General features: G+C 27.7%; 2 protein-coding genes across 8 annotated transcripts in view; both read right to left on the bottom strand.

The window, feature by feature from the left end:
* Positions 1 to 215: 215 nt before the first annotated feature.
* On the bottom strand, positions 216 to 22081 carry LOC142320455 (serine/threonine-protein phosphatase 6 catalytic subunit-like). Of its 5 annotated transcripts, none has more exons than XM_075358241.1 (3): positions 21942 to 22081; positions 17544 to 17751; positions 216 to 955 (listed from the first exon to the last, which is right to left on the bottom strand). In XM_075358241.1, exons 1-3 carry the CDS (start codon positions 21954 to 21956, stop codon positions 930 to 932), a joined length of 249 nt encoding a protein of 82 aa, XP_075214356.1. In that variant the 5' UTR covers positions 21957 to 22081; the 3' UTR covers positions 216 to 929. The 5 variants fall into 5 exon arrangements, with proteins under 5 accessions (XP_075214356.1, XP_075214357.1, XP_075214354.1 ...); XM_075358242.1 differs by lacking the exon at positions 216 to 955 and adding an exon at positions 6986 to 7224; XM_075358239.1 differs by lacking the exon at positions 216 to 955 and adding an exon at positions 8603 to 8775.
* Positions 22031 to 22218, bottom strand: part of SP1173 (major facilitator superfamily domain-containing protein SP1173) — a 281971-nt gene continuing 281783 nt past the window's right edge. For all 3 annotated transcript variants that reach the window (XM_075358237.1, XM_075358235.1, XM_075358236.1), the window contains one exon: positions 22031 to 22171. In XM_075358237.1, the coding sequence (XP_075214352.1) occupies positions 22083 to 22171 (89 nt within the window). In that variant the 3' untranslated portion in view covers positions 22031 to 22082. The remainder of the gene's footprint in view (positions 22172 to 22218) is intronic.

Here is a 22218-nt window from a genome sequence, read left to right as displayed (position 1 = left end):
TTAAATGATGATCTTTTTTACGAAAAAAGATTTTCTTTTTTTATGAAATTTTTTTTAAAAATTTAAAATCTATTCTAGATAAATAATAATCTTCCATTTTACAAAATTTGTTTTATTCAAAAAAAAAGAGGGGTGATGTAATCTTTTTTTGAAATGGATTCATCAACATGGCAAAATTTTTATAAAATTAATTACTGATGAATTTTGTGTAAGAACTAAAATGAATTTTATTCAAGAAAATGCTATAAAATGTATGAATATTTTCAATAATTTTATAGAAATTGCATAATTTTTATATTACATCTGGATACATTACTTGTATAAATAATTAAGTGTAATTTATATGTACCGAATAGGCATGTTTTTTCTTGCGCTTGGCTACCTTTAATGTCTACTGAAAAGAAGTACAATACCTTAGTACGATGAATATCTTGCAGGAACTATCAAATTTTATTGTTTGATGTATCGAACACTTTAATTATTAGGAAATATTTTTTAGAAACTGTATTAAGATAAGATTGTAGTTTGAATTAAAAAACAATAATGTGCAGTTATGTATCATATTTAAAATACTCTTATTCTTTTTTAGTTTTTTCAGATCATAATAATTGTGTTATTTCCCCACTTGAACAATCTTAATTTTCTTTCATAAAAAATCATTGAACCAAATCTTATTGGACATCCTCACATTTTCACATCTATGTTGTTCAATTTCTTTTTTCTGTAATTCTCTAGAAAATTCTAGAAATAAAAGCCAATTATCACTTGTACAAATATTTCCCATTATTGCAGAGGTATTCTTCCTTTATTTATCAAGAGTTTATAATAATAAGAAATTATCTTTTATCTTGATTAAAGATAATTTAAAATTTATTTTTGTTTCCCATATTTCTAAATTTTTCCTGGACGTCAGTTGTAGTTAACTGCATTCATTCCTGGGTCTCTCGATTGTAACCTGAAAAAGAAATCTTTTGTAAAGCTGTTTTATTGCGTAATCAACCAAACCTGTTTAAGCTAAATTTATTTTAATTTTTTTCAGCTCACTAATAAATAAAAACAGAATATTCAAATCCAAGTAATACTTATTCTAATCCATTTTCAATATTTTCATTTGATCCATTATCATTTGTAGTGAATTGCCAACCAGCACACAAATTTCTGAATACTGTAATACAATCAAAAAGGTTTTATCGTATTTTTTAATTATTTTCAAGCAGGTGCAATTTTTTTATTTATTCTGATTATACAGATGACTAGGTAGAAAAAAAAAATAAGGACATCATTTTTTTAATTACTCATTTTTCTTCTAAATGAATTTTAGTCTACGCTTTAATATATTTTTTATGTAATTCTTAACTTTGTTAGGTTTGGTACTTTGGTGGTTAAGATACTGATGTCATATATCTCCTTTGTCACTACATTCATATCAAAAAGTTAGCCAATTATTTCAAATAATTTTTTCATTGAAATCATTTACAATTTTTTACTCTGCTTTTTCTTTTCAGTTACAATTACTTTACTGAATTTATTTAATTATATATAGCCGTTTGTAAAACTTCATACAGGAAGAAAAATACAATCCCAGTTTATATTCATACCTTTAAGAAAATAGTGAAATGACCATGTACTGTAAAGGTTCCATTTATTTTCATAATAACAAGTAGTACACTACAATCTTGTTCTTTATGTGAATTCTCTGTTTTTTAATGTAATGCAAACAATACAATTTTTTCAAAAATATTAATAAGCATTAGTTTCCTAACCTTTTAATTAAATATTTAAATTTAACCTCTTTGGAGAGAGATAAATGTTTTTACTATGTATATTTTGTATACAAATTATGTTTACACGGTTTTGTTGGCTCAAATACAGTAATTTTAATAATATACATAAAATAATTAGGTAGCTTGTAATTGCATGTACTTGTTATGTAGCTAGTAATTTCATGTGGCTTGTAATTGCAGGTTCTTTTTATGTAGCTTAGAAATATAACTGTTTTATCATAAAAAATTGTTTTACTAACATTGAATAACTTACTAACATTAATCACACTAATTTAAGTTTAGTTTATGGGTATTTTATGTATATCATTCATTCTGCTGCATTTGAATTGAATATCTAAATTTAAATGTAATATAAATCAATTATCAATTATTAAATTATAACTGTGTCTTCAAAGAGGTTAAATTATAATATAATTGATTTTAAGGAATAGGGTACATAAACCACTTAAAGGCTGTTTATACAATTTCTCCAGTTTTGTTTAAATTTATTATTTTTAAATAAGGAGAAATTTGTGATTTACTAATTCATAGTATTGGCTTTTTTCAATCGTATTTGATCTGTTTGTGTAAAATAGCCTCGCATCTTATTTTCTTTGAGTGTTTGCTTTTATTTTATAATTATCCTAAGTAATTTCTTAAATAAATACCCATATTTAACAAAAAAATTAATTCTAAAATGTCCCTTTGATTATCTATATGTAAACAAATTTAAGAATACAACACATCAGTTTTTTGGCATTAATTTAAAAAAACTTTTCACCCTAACCATCTAACATTTCATAAATCTATTTTTGACACCATCAAACAGTATTTGAAAGTATACTGACTGGACTTCTGCAGAGAACCATCAAGGAACTATTACAGTATATCCATCAGGAATCACAACCTAAAAATACACTATATTAAACCTTTCGTATGAGCAAACTATATATATAAACCCCCTGGTTTTAGTCTTCTAGAGTAGTATATGCCATATGCTGCCTGGTGGTTATCCACTGAAATTATTAGTTTATTTCTATAAATGTATATTTTTTATAAACCATTTTCCAAAACCATGTAATACTGAAATTGAGCACATTCTCTTTCTTATACGAGATTAGAATTTGTAAATTAATCGGTACCTGTCGCCTGCTATTAATCATTCTGCACCTCCCACTGTTCACATATAGAATTTCTTTGTAATTATATTTCATATTTTTGATGAAAAAAGACCTCCTTATGGATTACTGAATAATAAAAGTTAATTTTTTTCTTTCATCCGACAGATAAAGGTAGCTTCAATATTACATTTAGTATTTGCATTATATGATACCCCCTTTTCACTTGCATTGTCATCAATCACAACTTGATTCCATTTGCTATCATTAGCAACTTACCTTTTTTTCAATAATATAAATTATAGACTTTTTTTAATTCCAGCCAGGATTGGAAATTATGCTGTGAAAATGCAATCTTAAGAGAATCTTAAAAGGGGTAATTAAGAGGTCTGGATAGTAATGCATACACCTGCCAAGTACAAAAGGGAAAAAAAGAAATATGTAAAATACAAGTAAATTCATTATTATTAAATACTCTCTGAGTAACTGATTTCTTTGAAAAATCTTCTATTTTTAATATTGAAAAAATAGAAAAATCCCTTAAGTTATGTTTCTTCAAATCCATAACATTTTTCTATTAAAATTATAAAACAAACATCTTCTGATTAATATTTTCCTAGTTCAATCTTCTAATTCGGTTTCATTTTTAGAAATACAGCTTCAAATAATGTAACTGTAAAAACACATAGATTAGACTGTATTATACAGACAGAAAATTTTATATTCTCTGACACAGTTAAAGGTGTATCATTTTAGATTTTTTATCAACACAGCAAATCTGATATGCTCTGAAACAGTTCAGGGTGTATTATTTTAGACTTTTGCTCAACACAGCAAATCTGATATGCTCCGAAACAGTTCAGGGTGTATTATTTTAGATTTTTTATCAACACAGCAAATCTGATATGCCCTGAAACAGTTCAGGGTGTATTATTTTAGACTTTTGCTCAACATATAGCAAATCTTATATGCTCTGAAACAGTTCAGGGTGTATTATTTTAGATTTTTTATCAACACAGCAAATCTGATATGCTCTGAAACAGTTCAGGGTGTATTATTTTAGATTTTTGCTTCACAAAACGCAAATTGCTGTGACACAGTTCACGGTATATTACAACTTTTTCCTTAACGGATAGTAAATTCGATGTGCTCTTACACAGATCAGGGTGTATTATTCACATCTTAGCTTATTAGGTACCAAACATGATGCACAATTATTTTTAATATAGTTCTTGATTACATATTGAAATTGTAAATATCTATGTTGTATGCAATGAATAGTTTTCGCGATTGCTTGGCACACAAAGCATTCGTACCGCGTCAACCGCGTCGCGACCGTATTTCATCAACCCGATATCGTTGATCGGGTTCCGGTTGGGGGTTGCTGTGTATATAAATGTGTCTCTATATTTTTGGGGGGGTGATATATAGATATATTAATGTTAGAAAAAATTTTTTCATAATATTTATAATTATTGTATGTTTATTATGTTTCTTTGTCTTTTCAGCTCATCACTTCGCTACCAGTGGCTGAAGTCCTCCTTATAAATCAATTTAAATTCATAAAAAATTAAATTTTATAATTTAAATTTATATTTTAATTTTAAATTTAATCACATAAAAATTTCTTTGTGTAGTTTAAATTGCTTTATAAAATTTTATTTGAAATGTTAATGAGTGAGTTTTTAAATTCCCTTTCTTATAAATTATTTAAATTTTATTCATTTGATTGACAAAATTAATCATTTAAATAAGTTCTTGAAATTAAAAAAATAAGTAAATATATAGAGACAATTTCTTAATTAAATTCAGCTTTTAAATCTGTTTCATGTAGGATATAATATGTTTATTTTTAAAAATATATTTTTTTTATTTGATATTTATTATTTTACATAAGCTTTTTCTTAAATTTTTTTGGTAGGTGTTTAATTGAAGGTTAGAGCATTTTTATATCTATCTACAGTTTTAAAAATTTTCTTTTTTTCTTTTATTTGAAATATTTTAAATTTTGAATACCCCTTTGCTTTCCCCAATCAGCGTTCAGCCACCTGCTTCAAAGAAGATGCATGCTTGCATGGTAGTTTAATTTTTTCAAACCAGGGTCAGCTGATTTTAGAGGTGCCATAATAAATTATTTAATTTTATTCGCTAATTTTTTACTTACTTGCAAAATTAACCATTTTTTGTGGTAAATTCCTAAGTAGAATGTGAAAAAATCCATCTAGCATAACACAGAAATCCAAATTACTTCAAAATTTAATAATTTTTATATGTAATATATTTGCCTTGCATATTAAAAAGACATGGAACTGACCCTGGTTTTTAGTGTGTAATTATTTTATCTTTTTTACATATTTTTGAAATTGTGGGGGAAATAAGTGATTGGTGTAAATAAAGTGTGAAATTGAAGTGCGATCAAGATCAAAGTGTGAAATTAACATTATCTTCCTCACTACACAAATTTACAAACTATAAATATAAAAATGAGACTAGAAATAATACAGATTACCAGATTACATTCCACATCTCATCAACTCTTCACTTCATCCTGCATCCTATTTCTTCAGACTACCAGATCGACCGATCCTTTCAGCTGCTCGATGGATTTGATCTTTGGATTAGCTGTGGCGATAAATGTAAAGCTGTGTTGCCAAATGGTAAAATATTAAGGTACTACTAATTCTTTACTACATCATATAATTTCATGATAATACTAGTATTTATTAAGACTATAGTCTAGTGGTTAACTCATAATTGCAAGTCAAGAGTTCTAAGGTACAAATCCTAGTAAAGACGTTTAAATGGATTTGAATACTAGATTGTGGATATTAGTTTTCTTTCATGGTAGGGTTGTTTCGATTAACCACACACTTCAGGAATGGTCAACGTGAGACTGAACAAAACTACACTTAATTTGCATTCATACATACCATCCTCTGAAGTAATACCTCATGGTGGTTCCAGAGGCTAAACAGAAAAAGAGAGGGTCAGGGCCATTAGTTTAGACTCCAGTTTACATCATTGATAGGTAACTTTCTCTTTTGATACTGCAGTTACTTTTATTTCTAAATTTTTTTAAAATTTTAGGTAGATCTGGCATTAAATGTCATGCGAAACAAAGAAATTTTGTGTGGCAAATTACAAAATAAATGCAATAAAGGAAACAACAGTATAATAAAGAAAAGAAACTTAATTGCGTTACATATCAAGAAATGCCAGTATCTGGTCAATGCCTAATTTGTCTCTGATAAATATTTTATTTGAAATATAAACCACCAAAACACAGAAATTAGATAAGTTAAACTTGCCATATTAATTTCCACCGACTGTTTTTTGCACTACCCTGCATCTCCAGTATGTATTAAATTCTATTTTTATTACATTAAAACTTATTCTTTTTAATGATATCTCTTTTTTTATGATAAATTATAATGTTATCTATTGTGAAATTTTAAATGATATTATGAACATAAATAGGTACAACGTATACCGAAATGAAACGACTAGCACTAGATAGGGAATCTTTGAGAGCTGCATTAAACTAGTCAAATGACTGAAGACAAAAAAATGAACATAAATGCACTTGTGAAAAAATTTATAATTTACACAAAAATAATAAAAATAAATTATAAAGAATAAGATAGAATTTAATAGCAACTGAAGGTGCAAGATACTGCACAAACCGGTTATTGGAAATAAATAAGGAAAATATAAATAATCTAATTACTATGTTTAGGTGGTTTATATTTCATATATACAAATTTTTATGAATTTTGTTACTTACAGTAATGAAACTTCATAATATTATTATGTGCATTTCTTGGCTTATATTTCAATGCAACATGTACTTATAATTTAACTCAATTATTCTTTTATAATGTAAAGAATAGCCATGAAAGGCAAATGATTTTGTTTGATTTCATCGTGTAAAATAAATTAAATAAGAATCAAATTATTGTAGTGATAGTCATCTTTTCACTTAGATACCCCCAAACTTTTAATGATAATAAAAATGAATTTTGTGTATGTTTACAGATAGAGATGGGTTTTGATAGATGAAACAAAGCAATATCTTCATTTAACGTATTATTTTAATAGAAGATATACTGTGTGAAAATTTAGAAGTGGTTTCACAAGTTTTTTCTTTTTTGACATGCAAATTTTGTTTGGTCCTTTATTGTTTTGCTTGCTTTGGCAATGATTCTCTTGCCAGACAGTTTGAAAATTTAATGAAACCATGCTTGCACCTCTTTGTCAAAATTTGTAGAATATACTTACAAAGTAGATTGTACATAAATATTTCAAGAATTTTAAATACCAGAGCAATCAAAGCAAGTGGAAACCTATATAAAATTGTAAAAAATAATAAGAAAATAAATGATGCATTTCATTCTATAAAAATAAGTATGATTTAAAAAAAAAGAATTATAAAAATTAGTAAAAGCATCAGGTGGTATACAGATATCCTGTATCGATTTTTGTTACAATTATTCTTAGCTGAAAATTTTAGCTCAGCCAAGTAAGTTCACATAACACACATTCCTGGATGCAATATAGATCTGGTTACCATCTATATCAGTGAACCTTACTTCAAAATAATTTTTTGCTTCTATTCTTGGTAAAGCACTCTGATCTTGTATGAGAGGAATCCTTGCTGCCTTAAAAGGGGCTTAGAATTTTTTTGAGCGAGTTGTCTTGTTTAGCAATCTTCTGTGGATTACTCCTTTCTAACCTCCACTTTTTTCCTTTATTTTCTTCCACCTTGATCTGCTAAAAGGGTGTTTTTCAATGATATCTTGCTGGATATCTAATGATGTGGGGACGTAAAAAATTCAGTGTTCTTGGTATCTATCTAGTCTGGAGGAGGGTATAGCTTTTCTTATGTACCTACCTAGCTAGCGACTCTATTTCTGTAAAAAATGTCTATATAAATAGTTCTACGTCAGGTTAAATATTTACAGACCACCTAATGATTCCTAATAAATATTATTGTTAGAAAAAGTTCAATGCTATCATAAATGAAATGAATTTAATAACTAAAACAAAACTATATTAATTTCACAACCGTTAATTGAATCTGTCTTATTTTCTTTTGTTTCAGGTAACTCAACGGTTCATTTAATATTCTAAGGGAGAGCTGCCATGTAAGTGGCCCTCCTTACATTGTGGTACTCCCTTTTATTGTAGGATAATTTTCTACTAAAGGTACTTACTTTTATTATTATTGTTTAATATTATAAATTTGCATGTTAAAAATAAGTTGTGTAGTTTTTAAGTTGATAATATAATATTCTGATAAAATCGCGGTAGGTCCCTAGTCCCAGTAGGGTCCCCTGATAGGAACTTTCCTGTAGGAAATTTTTTATGTCTACTTTTGTGTATGTTTCTGTTTCAGGTTCAACATAAATTTTATATTAAAATTACTTAGATAAGCAGTGTAAATTAAGTTTTATGAAAATAGATTTAAATTTTGTATATGCTGTGTATGTTTTTTCAGGTACAACGTAGATATTATTATTAGTTAACTCGCGTCTGCGATCCCAATGCCTAGTCCCACTAGGGTCCCCTGATAGGAACTTTCCTGTAGGGAATTTTTATGTCTATTTTTGTGTATGTTTCTGTTTCAGGTTCAATGTAAATTTTACATTAAAATTACTTAGATAAGCAGTGTAAATTAAGTTTTATGAAAATAGATTTAAATTTTGTATATGCTGTGTATTTTATTTTTCAGGTACAACGTAGATATTATTTTATTATTAGTTAGTTAAGTCGCGTCCGCGATCCCAATCCCTAATAGGGTTCTCCTCCCTAAGGGGGAGGTTTTTAGTCGGTGAGAGCCCGACACTACCGTCTGTTGCGGGCGCAGACGGTGGCTGGTAGAGCTTTTCCTCCTCCTACGCAAAACAAAAAAAAAAAAAAAAAAAAAAAAAAAATTAACAGTTCATATTAAGTGCATTACTAATCTTTTTGCCAAGTGATTTTGAGTTGTAGGTGCTGTACCGGTAGTACATTTAAATTCATGAAAGCTGTGACAAAAAAAAAATGGTTACTGATTCTCAAATGTAATATTGAAAGCGGAAAATGATTATGGAAGATAAAGAAAATTTTAGTTAAAGTGACTATAAACTGTAGTTTCAAATCTGGATTGAATAAAAAGTAAGTATTGTAAATGTCTAATAGAATTTTTAAAACGCAGCAAAATATAAAAAAACACGTCTAGAATTGGGCATGATGATTTTAACAAATATTGGGTACTGAATTAAAAACTTACAAAATTTTGTGTAATACATTGCATTTTTAGATACATACGATTTATTTACCAATAAATGCATAATCAGTGTCATACCAATATTTAAAAAAAAATATTATTTATGTGTATTCATTTATAATTTGTTTAAATCAGCTAAGTTTTCGTTATTCAAATACAGATGAATTGAAATACATTCAATACAGTTTCTAAACTATTAAATCATTGGAATTAAATTTTTAAAATACGCTGACAAATGTTTTCTCGCTTGTATGATGTTTTATCAGTTTCTCTAAATAAAAATCAACAACAGCCATCGGTGGGACCAGATTACAGTGAGGAAAGTTGTGTAACATGTTAGATACAAATTTTGCATCGACAGTGTTATTTCAACATTTGACAATATGTTTAAATTCAAACAATGTTTTATTTAAATTTTATAAAACATTTAATTATTTAAAACAAATAATTTTAATTAACTATTTTACATCTGCAGTGATAGTAGATCATAAGAATTAATTACATTGTTAGTAAGTAGAAGCAAAGTATATAATGCGTGCTAACACCAATCGGCTACGCATAATCTAATTACATGTTCATTCACTTCATTCGATTTAATGCTGGTAAAAGAGTAATCGATGCTACTGTTCCCATCTGTGAGGAATGTTTAGCGATTCATTCTCTGTGACCTAGCAGAAGTTGTATCTTAAGTGGTTTAATTACATAATCTGTCGCAATCATAATGCGTAGATGCAAATAAGCACAACAGATGCAAGAGATAACAATTGCTTTCGCTTTCATTAAGAATATTGATTTACATACGCGAACAGTTCCAGTGTTGAACAGAGTGAAGATGTCGCTTGAACAGGTGAAAGATTTCCTGTGTTTTAGTGGACTTGGCCTACTCTGGGTAGAAGACAATGGGTAATTGCTTCAGCCCTCGTTTTCCTTATTAAGCCCGGCATGAAATGCTTTTTTCTTGAGAACGGCAGTGCTGTTTTGTGGGACTTGTGTCTCATATCTTGTCGCATTCAATACTTTGTTTATCGCAAAATGACATATATAAATGTCATAATTATTTTATTGACTTTTTTCAAACTACAATTTCTTCCTAGGTAAGTAGAAATAAAAAAAAATTACCGTAATAGCTGTGGTTCCTCTATCATGTTCTAAAATAAATATCTAAACTTCAATCAGATTTAATTTCTTAAATACAAAAAATTGTTCAGATCTCCTTATGCAATGTTAGGACAAATGGACAAAAACTGGCAAGTTTTACATTAGTAAAAATCTAAAGCTATTGTGAAAAGTGCATTCTCCACAATGTATAGACAAATATGGCTTTTACATGAATTCTGGTAAGAAAAAAAAAACAGTGTCTAAATATTTTGTTATTTGTATCGCTGTATCTTAAAAACATATCTGCACTAGAGTTTCCTCTAGTCGATTTCCACTCTCGGGCACTTGCACCAAAATACCAACTTTTGTAGAAATGATTTTTAAAATCCACCACCCATCCATTTCTGAGCCCCTTATTAGTTTCATTATACCGATTAACAGACAAATCTATCTTAATAAAGAGAAGGTATTCAAGCAGTATCCAAACAATAGGAGTAACAATAAAAATCTCCATCGTGAACCAACAACTAAAGCCTTTGAGTGGCTTAAAGTGTAAGGTTATGCATTTTCATTCAGAAGAATAACAGCCATTGAGAGCAGCCTGCACAGTTTGAGTTGTCTAACATACTTCAGTTCATAATAAGACTGATATGGCTGCAGTCCCAAGCTCCATCAATTCTGCTAGTAGATTCTTTTGTTCCCAAAATGTTGTGACAATCGTTTTTCAGTTCAATAATATCATCTGAATCTGTATGGCTCACTTCTCTCTGATTTTCTGGCATCATGACTATGTCGCTCGTAATATTAGTATAAACATGAGATTATATCTACAGATTTCAGTTTCACTGTACGCTTGCTCACAAAAAATGAATTACAAAACACAGAATTACAAGTTGGAAACAGCGATATCATCATGTCTTTCATCAATTGCTGCTTTACCAGCACTAAACAGAATGAAGAAGTGGTTGAACAAGTGATTACATTATAAATTCCTGATCTGTGACTTCTGTGTTATACAAGTCACACAAGATACAAGTGATACCATATAAAGTTGATTTCTTTACATTTATTATGACACAATATAACCATTCAATGTGATGAACAGAGTAAAAGGACCAATTTCAGGGCTGAATATCAGCTACAGTTTAGTCAACATTGTTCTGGTATGCAATAATTTTGAGGCAACAGCATCAGAAAAACAATTGAAATATCCATTTTCCTCAGCAAGCCTAACTCGTGATGTTGAGTTTTTATTAAGACTGGCTCAGCGTTTTTTTGGGAATAGATATGTGTCATGTCAGGTTATCTGTTAAGTTGTGATACCTTCAGAGACATACAAATATTAATTATTATTATTATTATTGTGAATTAGACTTCTTGAGTCGATTGGAATCCCTATTCCTCAAATAGATTCCGTGAATATCAATTACATTTTTGAGCTTTGTCCTTGATATAATTCTGGATTTATCTCTTAGACTGAGGCAATAGCTACTTTCTTAATTTCCCCTTAACAGAGTGATATCTGTCTGCTTATGAAACTTATTTCCCAGGAAAATTATTATACTGAAAGCACAACATACTAGACTTTGATATCTTGATGAATTAATTTACATTTCTTATAATTTAATTCACCGAATTTCTTCATAACAGAAAGCATAAAGATAAATTTTATATAATTTATTTGTGGATTGACTTACGCGTGAACTGTATGTCATTAAACAAATAATTATACTAGTACAACTTGTAGATTTGTTTGTTAATTATTTCAATAATAACTAAACAGGTAAGTTTTCTTTTTCAGCAATGTCAGAAGGAGTACTGATATGGAGGACTTTTATCCCAGAATTTAATCAGAAATAGAATCTTCATTTTCACTAAATTAGATTGGTGAAGAAACAGCAAATCAGTGAGTTTTTAATTTAATTATTATAATATATAAAATGTGCAATGCAAAAAGTAAAAACCTTTAAAAAGTTTATGTAGAAAAGTGGTAACATCAATGTACATTAAGTGTCTGGAAAGACAGTTGTAACAAAAGATTAGATGGGCTCTTAAGAAAAACAAATATTCCACAGGTTTTTTAAGTTCAGAGGAAACATTTAAAAGGATTACGAAAACTTGAGATTAACTCATCGCTTCTTGATTCTATAAATCTTTGTTTATTTTATTATAATATTTAAAGGTTTTGCTCTATATTGAAGCTTATGAATGTAATTAAATTACAATATATGAAAAATAATTTGTCTTGAAGATCAATACAATATTAGTAATGAAGCGATTAATTTGGATAACATCGAAAGTTCCAAGTCTTTTAGATTAGTTCATATAAGAGATGAAACATATCCTGGCGGGTTTCAATGTATCTACCAAAGAGAGAAACGAACGATCTGCTTAATTTTAAAGGGAAAATTTTTAAGTTTTTTGGGATAAGAGTGACATTTACACCTTCACTGTTGGGAAATTATATTTATAACCACCGATATTCTTTAACAGAATTTACAAAATTTGCTGGAATATTATAATTTTCAAACTAAAACAAAAAATCACTTATTTTTTTTTGAATAAGTGTTAAGAGAATAAAGCTCATCAAATGAAAACACCTTTAAATCATTAATTCACTTTCGGGCATGAATTTTATTTGTAACCTGTAAATTATGGTAGTAAATAATTTACATTGTTATCCACTAAAAATTTCTGTACCTGCCTTAATTTAAAATTATATTTTAATAAATGATGTCATTCTGTCATTAAAGAATTTTTAACAGTTAAGCCCAAAAATATAATTTTAATAGAACATATGAGATGAAGAGGTAATAATGATTTGAAAATTAACGTAATCATCACAGTTTACTTATTAACTAGTAAAGAAAAATTCAATTTTAAACCAAACATTTGGCATTTTGTAATGTTGTTCAGGAGAGGTACAGTGGTGGGAAAGTTTCTGTTATTATACCATAATTTCTAAAAAAAAATAAACTCGCCTTACAGCAGCTGTTGATGTAGCCTACCATCGACATGTCACTGCCAATCTATTCTCAGCAATATTTAGAAAATACACTTTCATGATTTGTTACACCTTCAAATGTAACATTTGTCTTTGAGATCATTCTGTTATAATACAGCATTACTTTGTTCTTAGTACTACATTAAATCCCTAATCTTATAAATTTATTATTTTTCATACCTATAAATATCTTTTGTGAACAAAACCAAAAAAATGGGGATATAGTGGTTGTTATTTTTAAAATATTGTTACTATAAATTTATATGTAAATTATAATACTATCGCAAACTATAATCCCATTTTACACTTTATAATTTTCACTGTACTTATTCTATCTCTTTTTAGAGCTTATTTATTTTTAAATTTACTACAAAATGAAGCTGTATTTGTCATAGATCTACTAGTTCATCAAATGTAACAAGTACATCACATATTATCAAGATACCTCAGAACTTACTAATGAGAAATAAATTTTTAAAAAACAAAAAAAAGAAGAGAAAAAATTGATTGATAGATAGAGCAGTTGATGGTAATAAATGGACTTTTACTCTGTTTTTCATACACAGAATCTGTTCTTACAGTGTTCTGCATTACCTATCCAAATGCTACTTGATCAGAGTAAGATGTGTATTATAACGTACTTAAAATATCATACTCAAATCCATGATAATTAAAAGAAAGTGTATACTTATATTACTATGTTTATTCTGGATAGATATTACTGTGCAGTGTACTGACAGGACAGCTTAACAGCAAGTGTACTATTATATTTATAAGGTAATTTAATTTTTATATTAGCAAACACGTCTAACAAGACGTCGCCATTTCCCAGTTTCTGGAAAATGTTTTAAATTCTTTAAGATAAAAAATTTCATTTTCTATTTTCTAGAATATTTCTAAAACATTTAGTTATACCGATAAAACAACTTAGTAGCTGTGGTATCAATCAGTATCTGAAAAGAAACTTGCTTTTCAAGCCGTACTTCACAAATTGTATACAAGTAGTAGAAATTTTATCATTTGCCAAGAATACACGTGTAAATTTAGGTCCTCGCTTCAAGCTGTAGAGTATGCTGGTGCGCCTCGGGGAAAATTTGTTGCTTTCTTTATTGTTTATTAATGATCTGCGCAAAATCTTGATCTTCATTACAACTCTTTTCACAGACGATACCGCTGTAATCATTTCTAAAGATAATTACAAAAATGGATAGAAACTTTCACAATTGCAGCTTTAAAAATTTTTCACTAAATTCATAATTAATTTATTTACCTTAACGTGATTTCATGTGTTTGATTAAATAATTAATATGAACTTTAAATACATCTATTTCGTTTTACAAATTTTATACTCTGTTCCGATCAGAAAAACCATTTATTTATAAAGTAGGAAGTTAGGTTAAATAATCTGTTACAAAAATCTACCTTACCAACAGTTTATATTAAATCCCAAACGCTTTGGATCATTTGACTATCCACAGTAGAGAGATTGTTTTGTAATCTAAAACTTAAAACGTAAATAAGAAATTATATATTAACACAACAGGTCTTCTTGGCAGTACAGAATTTAATTGAGTTAGACAACTTGAAAATGATTAATTTAAATAGAAAATCACGATATATATAATTTTTTTTTTTGAGAATCCTGGTTTTATAAAAATTGTTGGAAAATCTAATATTTAAATGAAATTATCCGGGCTGTAATTATGTTTATTTTATAAAATGTGTTTAGCATAATTAGATCTATCGAAACAGCCTTTCTTTATAGTATTATTATGTTGTTTAGCTCTAATAGAAACAGAGCGGTTGGTCATAACAATATATTTTAGACGGCAGTTTTCGCGTTTTAAACTATACCCATCTTGTCTATCTATGATATTTATTTCATTATTTTAGTAGAATCGCTATTGTGTATAAAATTTATATGTTTTTAAAATGTTAACTTAAAAAGTAACAGAACTTTAAATACAACTATTTATGTTATTTTTTTTCTTTAAATTGAGATTATACCAACCGGGTTGGTGAACGTGTCTGCAAATCAGCTGATTTTGTAGTCGCGAGTTACAACTTTCAGAGCCTATTAGTATGATTTGTATTAGTTTGTATTGATATTATTTCAGAAGTAATACCCTCGGTGATACACGGAGACTACAGAAAAAAAAAGTAGAAATTGAGATCACGTTATATAGATTGTATATATCAAAGTTTTTTCCGTGATTTGCATAACATATGAAATGAAATGAAAAAAAAAAACATTTTATTAAAAAAGGCTAAAATGCTTCGTTTGTAACTAACGGTTAATTAAAGATTTCGCTCGGGTTCAGCAACCCCGGTGAAAGAGGTGGTACTGAAAATTTATAGGACAATAATTAAGGGGCAAAATTAGTGATTTCTGTGGGTTTTTTACCTTTAAAATTGAATAAAATAGCTACCAAAACAGTATCTGCAGTAGTTTTTAAGAAATCTGGGATGAAAATCAATAATTTAGATTAAAAAATCCGTTATTATGTTTGATCTACAATAACTTTGTTAAATGGGTAATAAACATGTAAAACCTTTAAATAAGACTTTTAGAGAATATAATTCTGAACATAATTGTGCAAGATAAGTCGAATAAACCAAAGAAAGTTTAGAAAAATTAGAATTCAGTTTAGAAACAATACAGTAAATTGTACCTACCAGTTTATAATAAATATTCAAAGCCAAGCCCACTAGTTTCATAACTTCCCTTCTGTACTGCTTTTGTAGCTCTTTGTAGTACTTCAGGGCTATCCTTAAGTTTCTCAGCAGCATCCATAATGCAAACAATTAATTTCTCATGAGAATGTATTTTTGTCTTATATACAATATTTTTCACGCGTCCCAGTTGGAAAAATCTAAAGGTATTCTTGGTGGCCAGAAAGGTGGACCTCCACGACTGATCCATTTCTCAGAGAAATGATGGATCCATTAGGTTTATTTATTTTATCAGTTTTTTTTTTAACTGAAGTATTTTAAAGCCCATTTATATCTTTGCAGATTTCATCAAATGTAGGATCATCAAGACAGAAGGAGTACAGCACTTGTCAACTTAAAACCGAAGAATTCAGATTAAATTACAGCTATTTGAGTCTTACCTTAAATGATGCTACTACTAGCGTCATTACTGGTTGTGTATGGTACTACTCTCATCTGCTGTTGTCAATTGTAAACTGTTCATCCTTCAGTGCTATATAGTTTCATTCTTTGTAGTTGCATTTTCTAAAATGCCTTATTCAATCGAGCAGTAGATTGATATATAAGCTTAACAATATATAAACTTAAGCGCAATGTGTATAAGCTTACGAGCTTATACACGTTGTGGATCCTTTCAAGAAACACTTCAAATATTCGGCAGAAAAATCTCTGAATGCTAAATTTATACCAACAGAGTGGTATAGAATACCAGTTTCAAAATTTTTCATGATTTAAATTTGAAACCGTATTGTGCAACAACTTGAGAGAACAGAGGAGTTGAAACATTTTAATTATTGTGACAGGCTTCTCAAAAACAATGTTGAGAGACAGATAGAGCCAAAGCTGTATTTTATCTCAGACAAGGCATGTTTCATTTATCTGGATATGTACAGCTTTGCACAGCATCAGGTATTGGATGACTGAAAATTCTCACAGTTGTTTGAATGTCCGCCTCATGACAAGAAAATTAGTGTATGATGTGCTGTTTTTGGTAATTGTATAATGGGGGAACTAATATTTTTTGATCGGACTGTCATTACAGTAGTGTACTGTACAATTCTGACCGACAGAAGAATGAACTGTCAGCAAAAAGTGGTGGTTTCCCATTTCCCCAGGTTTCTCTTTTTTTGGAGTTACTTAAAGGATAAAGTTTACAAATAAAATCACTACATTATCAATGAACTGAAGGCATACATTCAACAAGAAAGCATTTTGCAAAAAGTGCTAGGTATGATCACTCGAGCACAAAGATGCAATGCTGCACAGGGTGCTCACTTTGTACATTTCTTCTAAAAATATGGTAAATATGTTAACTTTTGCTAATGTAAATACAAAATTTAATTTAATTTACGTTTTATTGTTACATAATTTTAATGTTATATGACATGACATTGTTTAGACTATAGCAGGTGTTTCAAGTTGCTCACTTTGTATTAAACTATAAACAATCATCTGCAACACTACTGAAAAAGGAACCACATAGTTCAGAAAAGGTGATATTTCCAAATATTTAGAAAATGACTTTTATTTGTAAATAATTTACCTTCAGGTAAATAAAATAGGAAACACTATCGACTCACCATAAAAACCATAAACTTGAGTAATTTGTCTAGATTCATGATTTCCTCTAAGTAGTGTAATTCTATCAGGCCACCGGGCTTTTAAAGTTAATAACCTTGTAAAAGTTTTGAGACTATAATAACCACGATCAACAAAATCTCCCATAAGTATGTAATTTGAATCAGATACTTGGCCTCCACTCCTGAACAATTCTTCTAAATCATAAAACTAGAACAAAAATAAGTATTATAGTAATAATAAAATAAAATAAATCAAAATTATAAATAACAGGTCTCAATCTTAATATATATATGACATCAAAAAGAAAAAGGTTTGAAAAGTAGGTAATAAAAGCAAACAATGTAAATTTATAAAGCTATGAACAGACTGGACTACAATCACCAGCAATGTAAATCCCACAGTTTGGACATCATTTAAAGCAACTTGCTTGCTTGCTTGCACATAATACTAATATTTCATGTTTACACTGACAGTAATATTTCTAACAGTCCTGTACTTACTATAGAACCACTCACAGCTAGTACAGTCTCTGCTATTTAATATTGTTATAAGTTCAGACTTAAGAAAAATTTGAAAGAAAAACGTGTTTAAGCAACTGTGAAATCTACGGGATTAATTTAATCAAAGAATTTTATATAATATAAAATTTTATGGGAATGAAATGAGATTGCTCTAAGATGGAAGTTCATTTTGTAATTTTCTGAAAATGAATCGGTTAGATTTCAAAAAACTCCAACTAGCTGTTCAAAAAATTTTAAAAGGCAAGCCAACTTTCATTCTGCAATTTAATGGGCAACTGCATACTTTAAGTAGTGAATGACCAGAGACACTGATAATACAGACACGTTGAAACCTGCATAATTTGACATCTTGCATGGCAGTACCAACTTAATTTGAACATTAAATTATATATGCTATACAATACTAAATATTCTTGTTTTATATTCTGATCAAATTTAATTTTTTTTAATAAATAACAGGCTTTTATTTATTTAGTTTATGTACTGTAATATTTTCGTAAAATCAATTCTTTTATTGTCCATATCTTCCTCTGTACCAAATGATTAAAAGGAAAAACAAAATTCAGCACAATCCACAACAGTACAGAATCAAATAAAATTTATTACCTCATTTATTTTTCTTTTTTCATTTATACACCAATAGTACTTTTGAGGAATTCCTCATCAGTTGGTTAAAATTAAAAATTCTTTACTTTTAAAATTTTGTAAAAATATCAAAATCACACATTAAAATATTGTTGTACGCAGTCTGTAAAAAAACTGTAAAAAAAATATACATTATTCAGTCAAATATAAAAAAATACATATATTTTTAAAAAATGGGTTAAAAACAGATTTTTATTTCGCACACATTTGCTGCCTAATTTTACGAAGTACTGAAATATAATTTGTTTCACTGCAAAACGATAATTGTCATATTATTTTAAATTATAAATATTAATATAGTCTGAACAAAGATTGAATCAATTTATATAAAATAATATAATAAATGCATTAACATTAAAAAATATTCTGAAGGTTATTTTTTTAGAAATTTTATATATATAATAAATATTCAAACATTTATTTCATTAGTACATATATATATTAGTATATACGTATATTAGTATATATATATATATATATATATATATATATATATATATATATATATATACTGTTAACATATATATTTATTTATTATTCAAACTAGCTACACACAGAAAGCTTTACTGAAAATATGGTTCATACAAAGTAAAAAAATTACTTTATACTTTTAAGATTTTATAAATAAAAATTGTATTTATCTAAAAAAAAATTATATTACCACACACCCACAAACAAACAAAATATTCACATTTAAAAATACTTAACACACAAACAATCAGTCCCTTTTATTAAAATACTGCAACTAATTACTATTTAATAACATTAATAAAAAATTTAAGCCTTTTCTTTCAAACATACAAAACTTAATAATTATAAATGATAAACACATTTATTCATATGTACATATAAACATAATAATAAATGTTTATTTCAGATTTTTAAAAGCTTATGTTTAATGTTCACAACTATCACCATAATAGCTGTTGATTAGTCTTTATGAATGTTCTGAATTTAATCACACAACCAGTTCCTTTACAAACACACATGCACAAACAATAAAACTACATCTTATTTTTAGCAATCTGATAATAAATTAACATATGTATGTTCAAGTTTAATATTAATAATAGATTATTAATATACATGGTAAAATCCTGTTATAAAATATTATTGTTCATGAAACAGTAAACTTAGATTTAAGTGTTGTTTATGCCCATAAATCAAAAAATAATTTTGTGTTCCCTTTATTACAATTTCTTAAAAAGACTATTAAAATATACAGCTATACATAATCAATATTTACTGCTAAAAAAAACCCCCCCTAAGAAAATGAAAGATATGATAAATTTACTTATCTAAGTGCGAGTTAAAAGAAAATTAAGAAATTTTATCAGCTACCCCAAAGGAGGGCCATTTTTGTTCATTTGTCTAAAGTGAATTAAGAGAATTTGTTGAGTTTTTCAATCATTTACAAACATTATGTACAATATAAATCATATTACAATTAAACTGGATTTCTTTAAAATTATTTATTTAGTCTGAATATTATTCAATCAAATTAATGTTCAGCTATATAATGACATATTTTTTAACCGATTTCAAAAAAGGAAGTTATGTATTCGACCTGTATATTTTTTTCTTTATGTTTGTTTGCACATAACTTTTTTCCTATTAATCCAGTTAAAATAAATCTTGTTGCAGCTGATTTTGCAGTGGTACCTTGATGTTAAAAATCTTTTTTTAGACAGAAAAAAATCAGTCTGAAGATTAGCAAAAATGTTTTTTTTTGCCATCTGGCAGGCAGGTAAGGGCAGTGGGAATTCTGATATTTTATATGAATGCGTCACATTAGATGATGTTATATGGTCTTCTGTAGAGCAGGTATGTGAGTTTCTGTACAAGATATGTAGCACCATTTATAAAATCATAAAAAATTGAGATATCTCATCTTAAACCTTTCCAACCCAATATATACATTATACATAATATACAACATCAGTAGGGACAGAGGAATCTTATAATTTTATATACAAACATCACATTATGTTGTCTTGATGTTGATTCCATTTTTTTTTTTTTAAATAATTATTTAATTCTATGAAGATTATCCAAGAGTAATTTAAAATTAAATTTTATTATTTTATTATATACAAATATCATCAATATAACAGGACATAAAATTGTTTGTCAATTTTTTTTATTTTAAAAAAGATATCAAAGTACAAAAAGTTACATACATGATAGGTTATACATGAGAAAATAGTAACTAAACATTGTTTTGTATATATTTTATTTACAACTAAATATATAAAACTGAAAAAGAATCAAAAATGTCCTGGGGTTCACAACTTGATTTTATATACTTTTGAACAAGATGAAATACTTACATTATTTAATATTTTATGCAATGAAAACATATGATTACGTAAGCCATATTTTCACAACAGCAGTAAACAAACACTTATATTAAAAGATCATAAAAACATAAAAAATAGTAAAAATCTATCTGTTGTTTGAAACATCAAACAGTCAGTTATTTCAGTATATATTCATGTCATATAAGTCAAAAGTGGCATTAATTAAAAATATAATTCCATATATGGGAACACCAAGGTACATTGCCTTTATGTACTGTAGGCTTAATGCTGAAAAGAGTCAGTTAGTTTAATATAAGCTTATTTTGATAGGGATTGTATCCATAAAGAATTATACACAATCTTGCATGAAACAAGTCATTCCTGAGAAAAAGTTAATTTATTATTGAGAATATTAAACATTCCATACCATATTTAAAGGATAAAATAATGGACACATTAAAGAAAGGGTGAAGTCGCTATCACTGCCTTTTTCAATGAATTGAATATACATTAATAATGCTCATCACACCAAAATATGCTTGTTATTCAGTTCTATAAGCAACACCTTCAATCGGTTTATTCCAAGATGAATAGTGAATGCTGTAGTCATTAACCTCAAGATAATTTTGAGTTCCTTTAATTAAATTTCTATTTGAAATCTAATTATATAAATAATATGTCAATAGCCGAGATAACTTTCTACTTACATTATTTTCATTCTCAACATTTTTTCTTATATCACTTGTAAATGTAACAGAATTTTACCACCTTATTTTATGTACAATATATTATAAAATGACTTACAGTTTTACAATATAAATAACAAGTGTTAATTATAAATAAAATTATAAAAATAAAATTAATTTATTATACATAAGAGATGTCTTAATAAATAAAAATATTTAATAAATGATGTGTTCATAGATATTACCATTAATATAACCATGACTTTATTAGAAATGTTTTTTTTAAAGGCACAGTATATAGGTGTGATGTATTTTATATAAGTGAATGATAATCTTGATTTAATATTCCTTTATTTAAGTTTTTTCTTTACTACATAAAAATGAGATCAATATCGATTTGGTTGTTGATTATTATTCGTCTGATCTCTTCGGTTGTATACTTTAAGAGGCGTATAAGTTCCATTAGCGTTTGTACCTACAAAAAGGTAAAATACATTACATGTGTAACACATTAGCAATGTA

The sequence above is a fragment of the Lycorma delicatula genome, chromosome 2, assembly GCF_047948215.1.
Source record: "Lycorma delicatula isolate Av1 chromosome 2, ASM4794821v1, whole genome shotgun sequence".
Lineage (NCBI taxonomy): Eukaryota > Metazoa > Arthropoda > Insecta > Hemiptera > Fulgoridae > Lycorma > Lycorma delicatula.
This window is presented reverse-complemented; position numbering and strand designations above follow the sequence as displayed.

Excerpts from the sequence above, each read along its gene's own strand:
- LOC142320455 (XM_075358239.1), bottom strand. Across the intron at positions 8,776-17,543 it reads TCAAGTTTATGGTTTTTATG|GAGGAGGAAAAGCTCTACCA; the intron begins GTGAGTCGATAG and ends TGTTTTGCGTAG.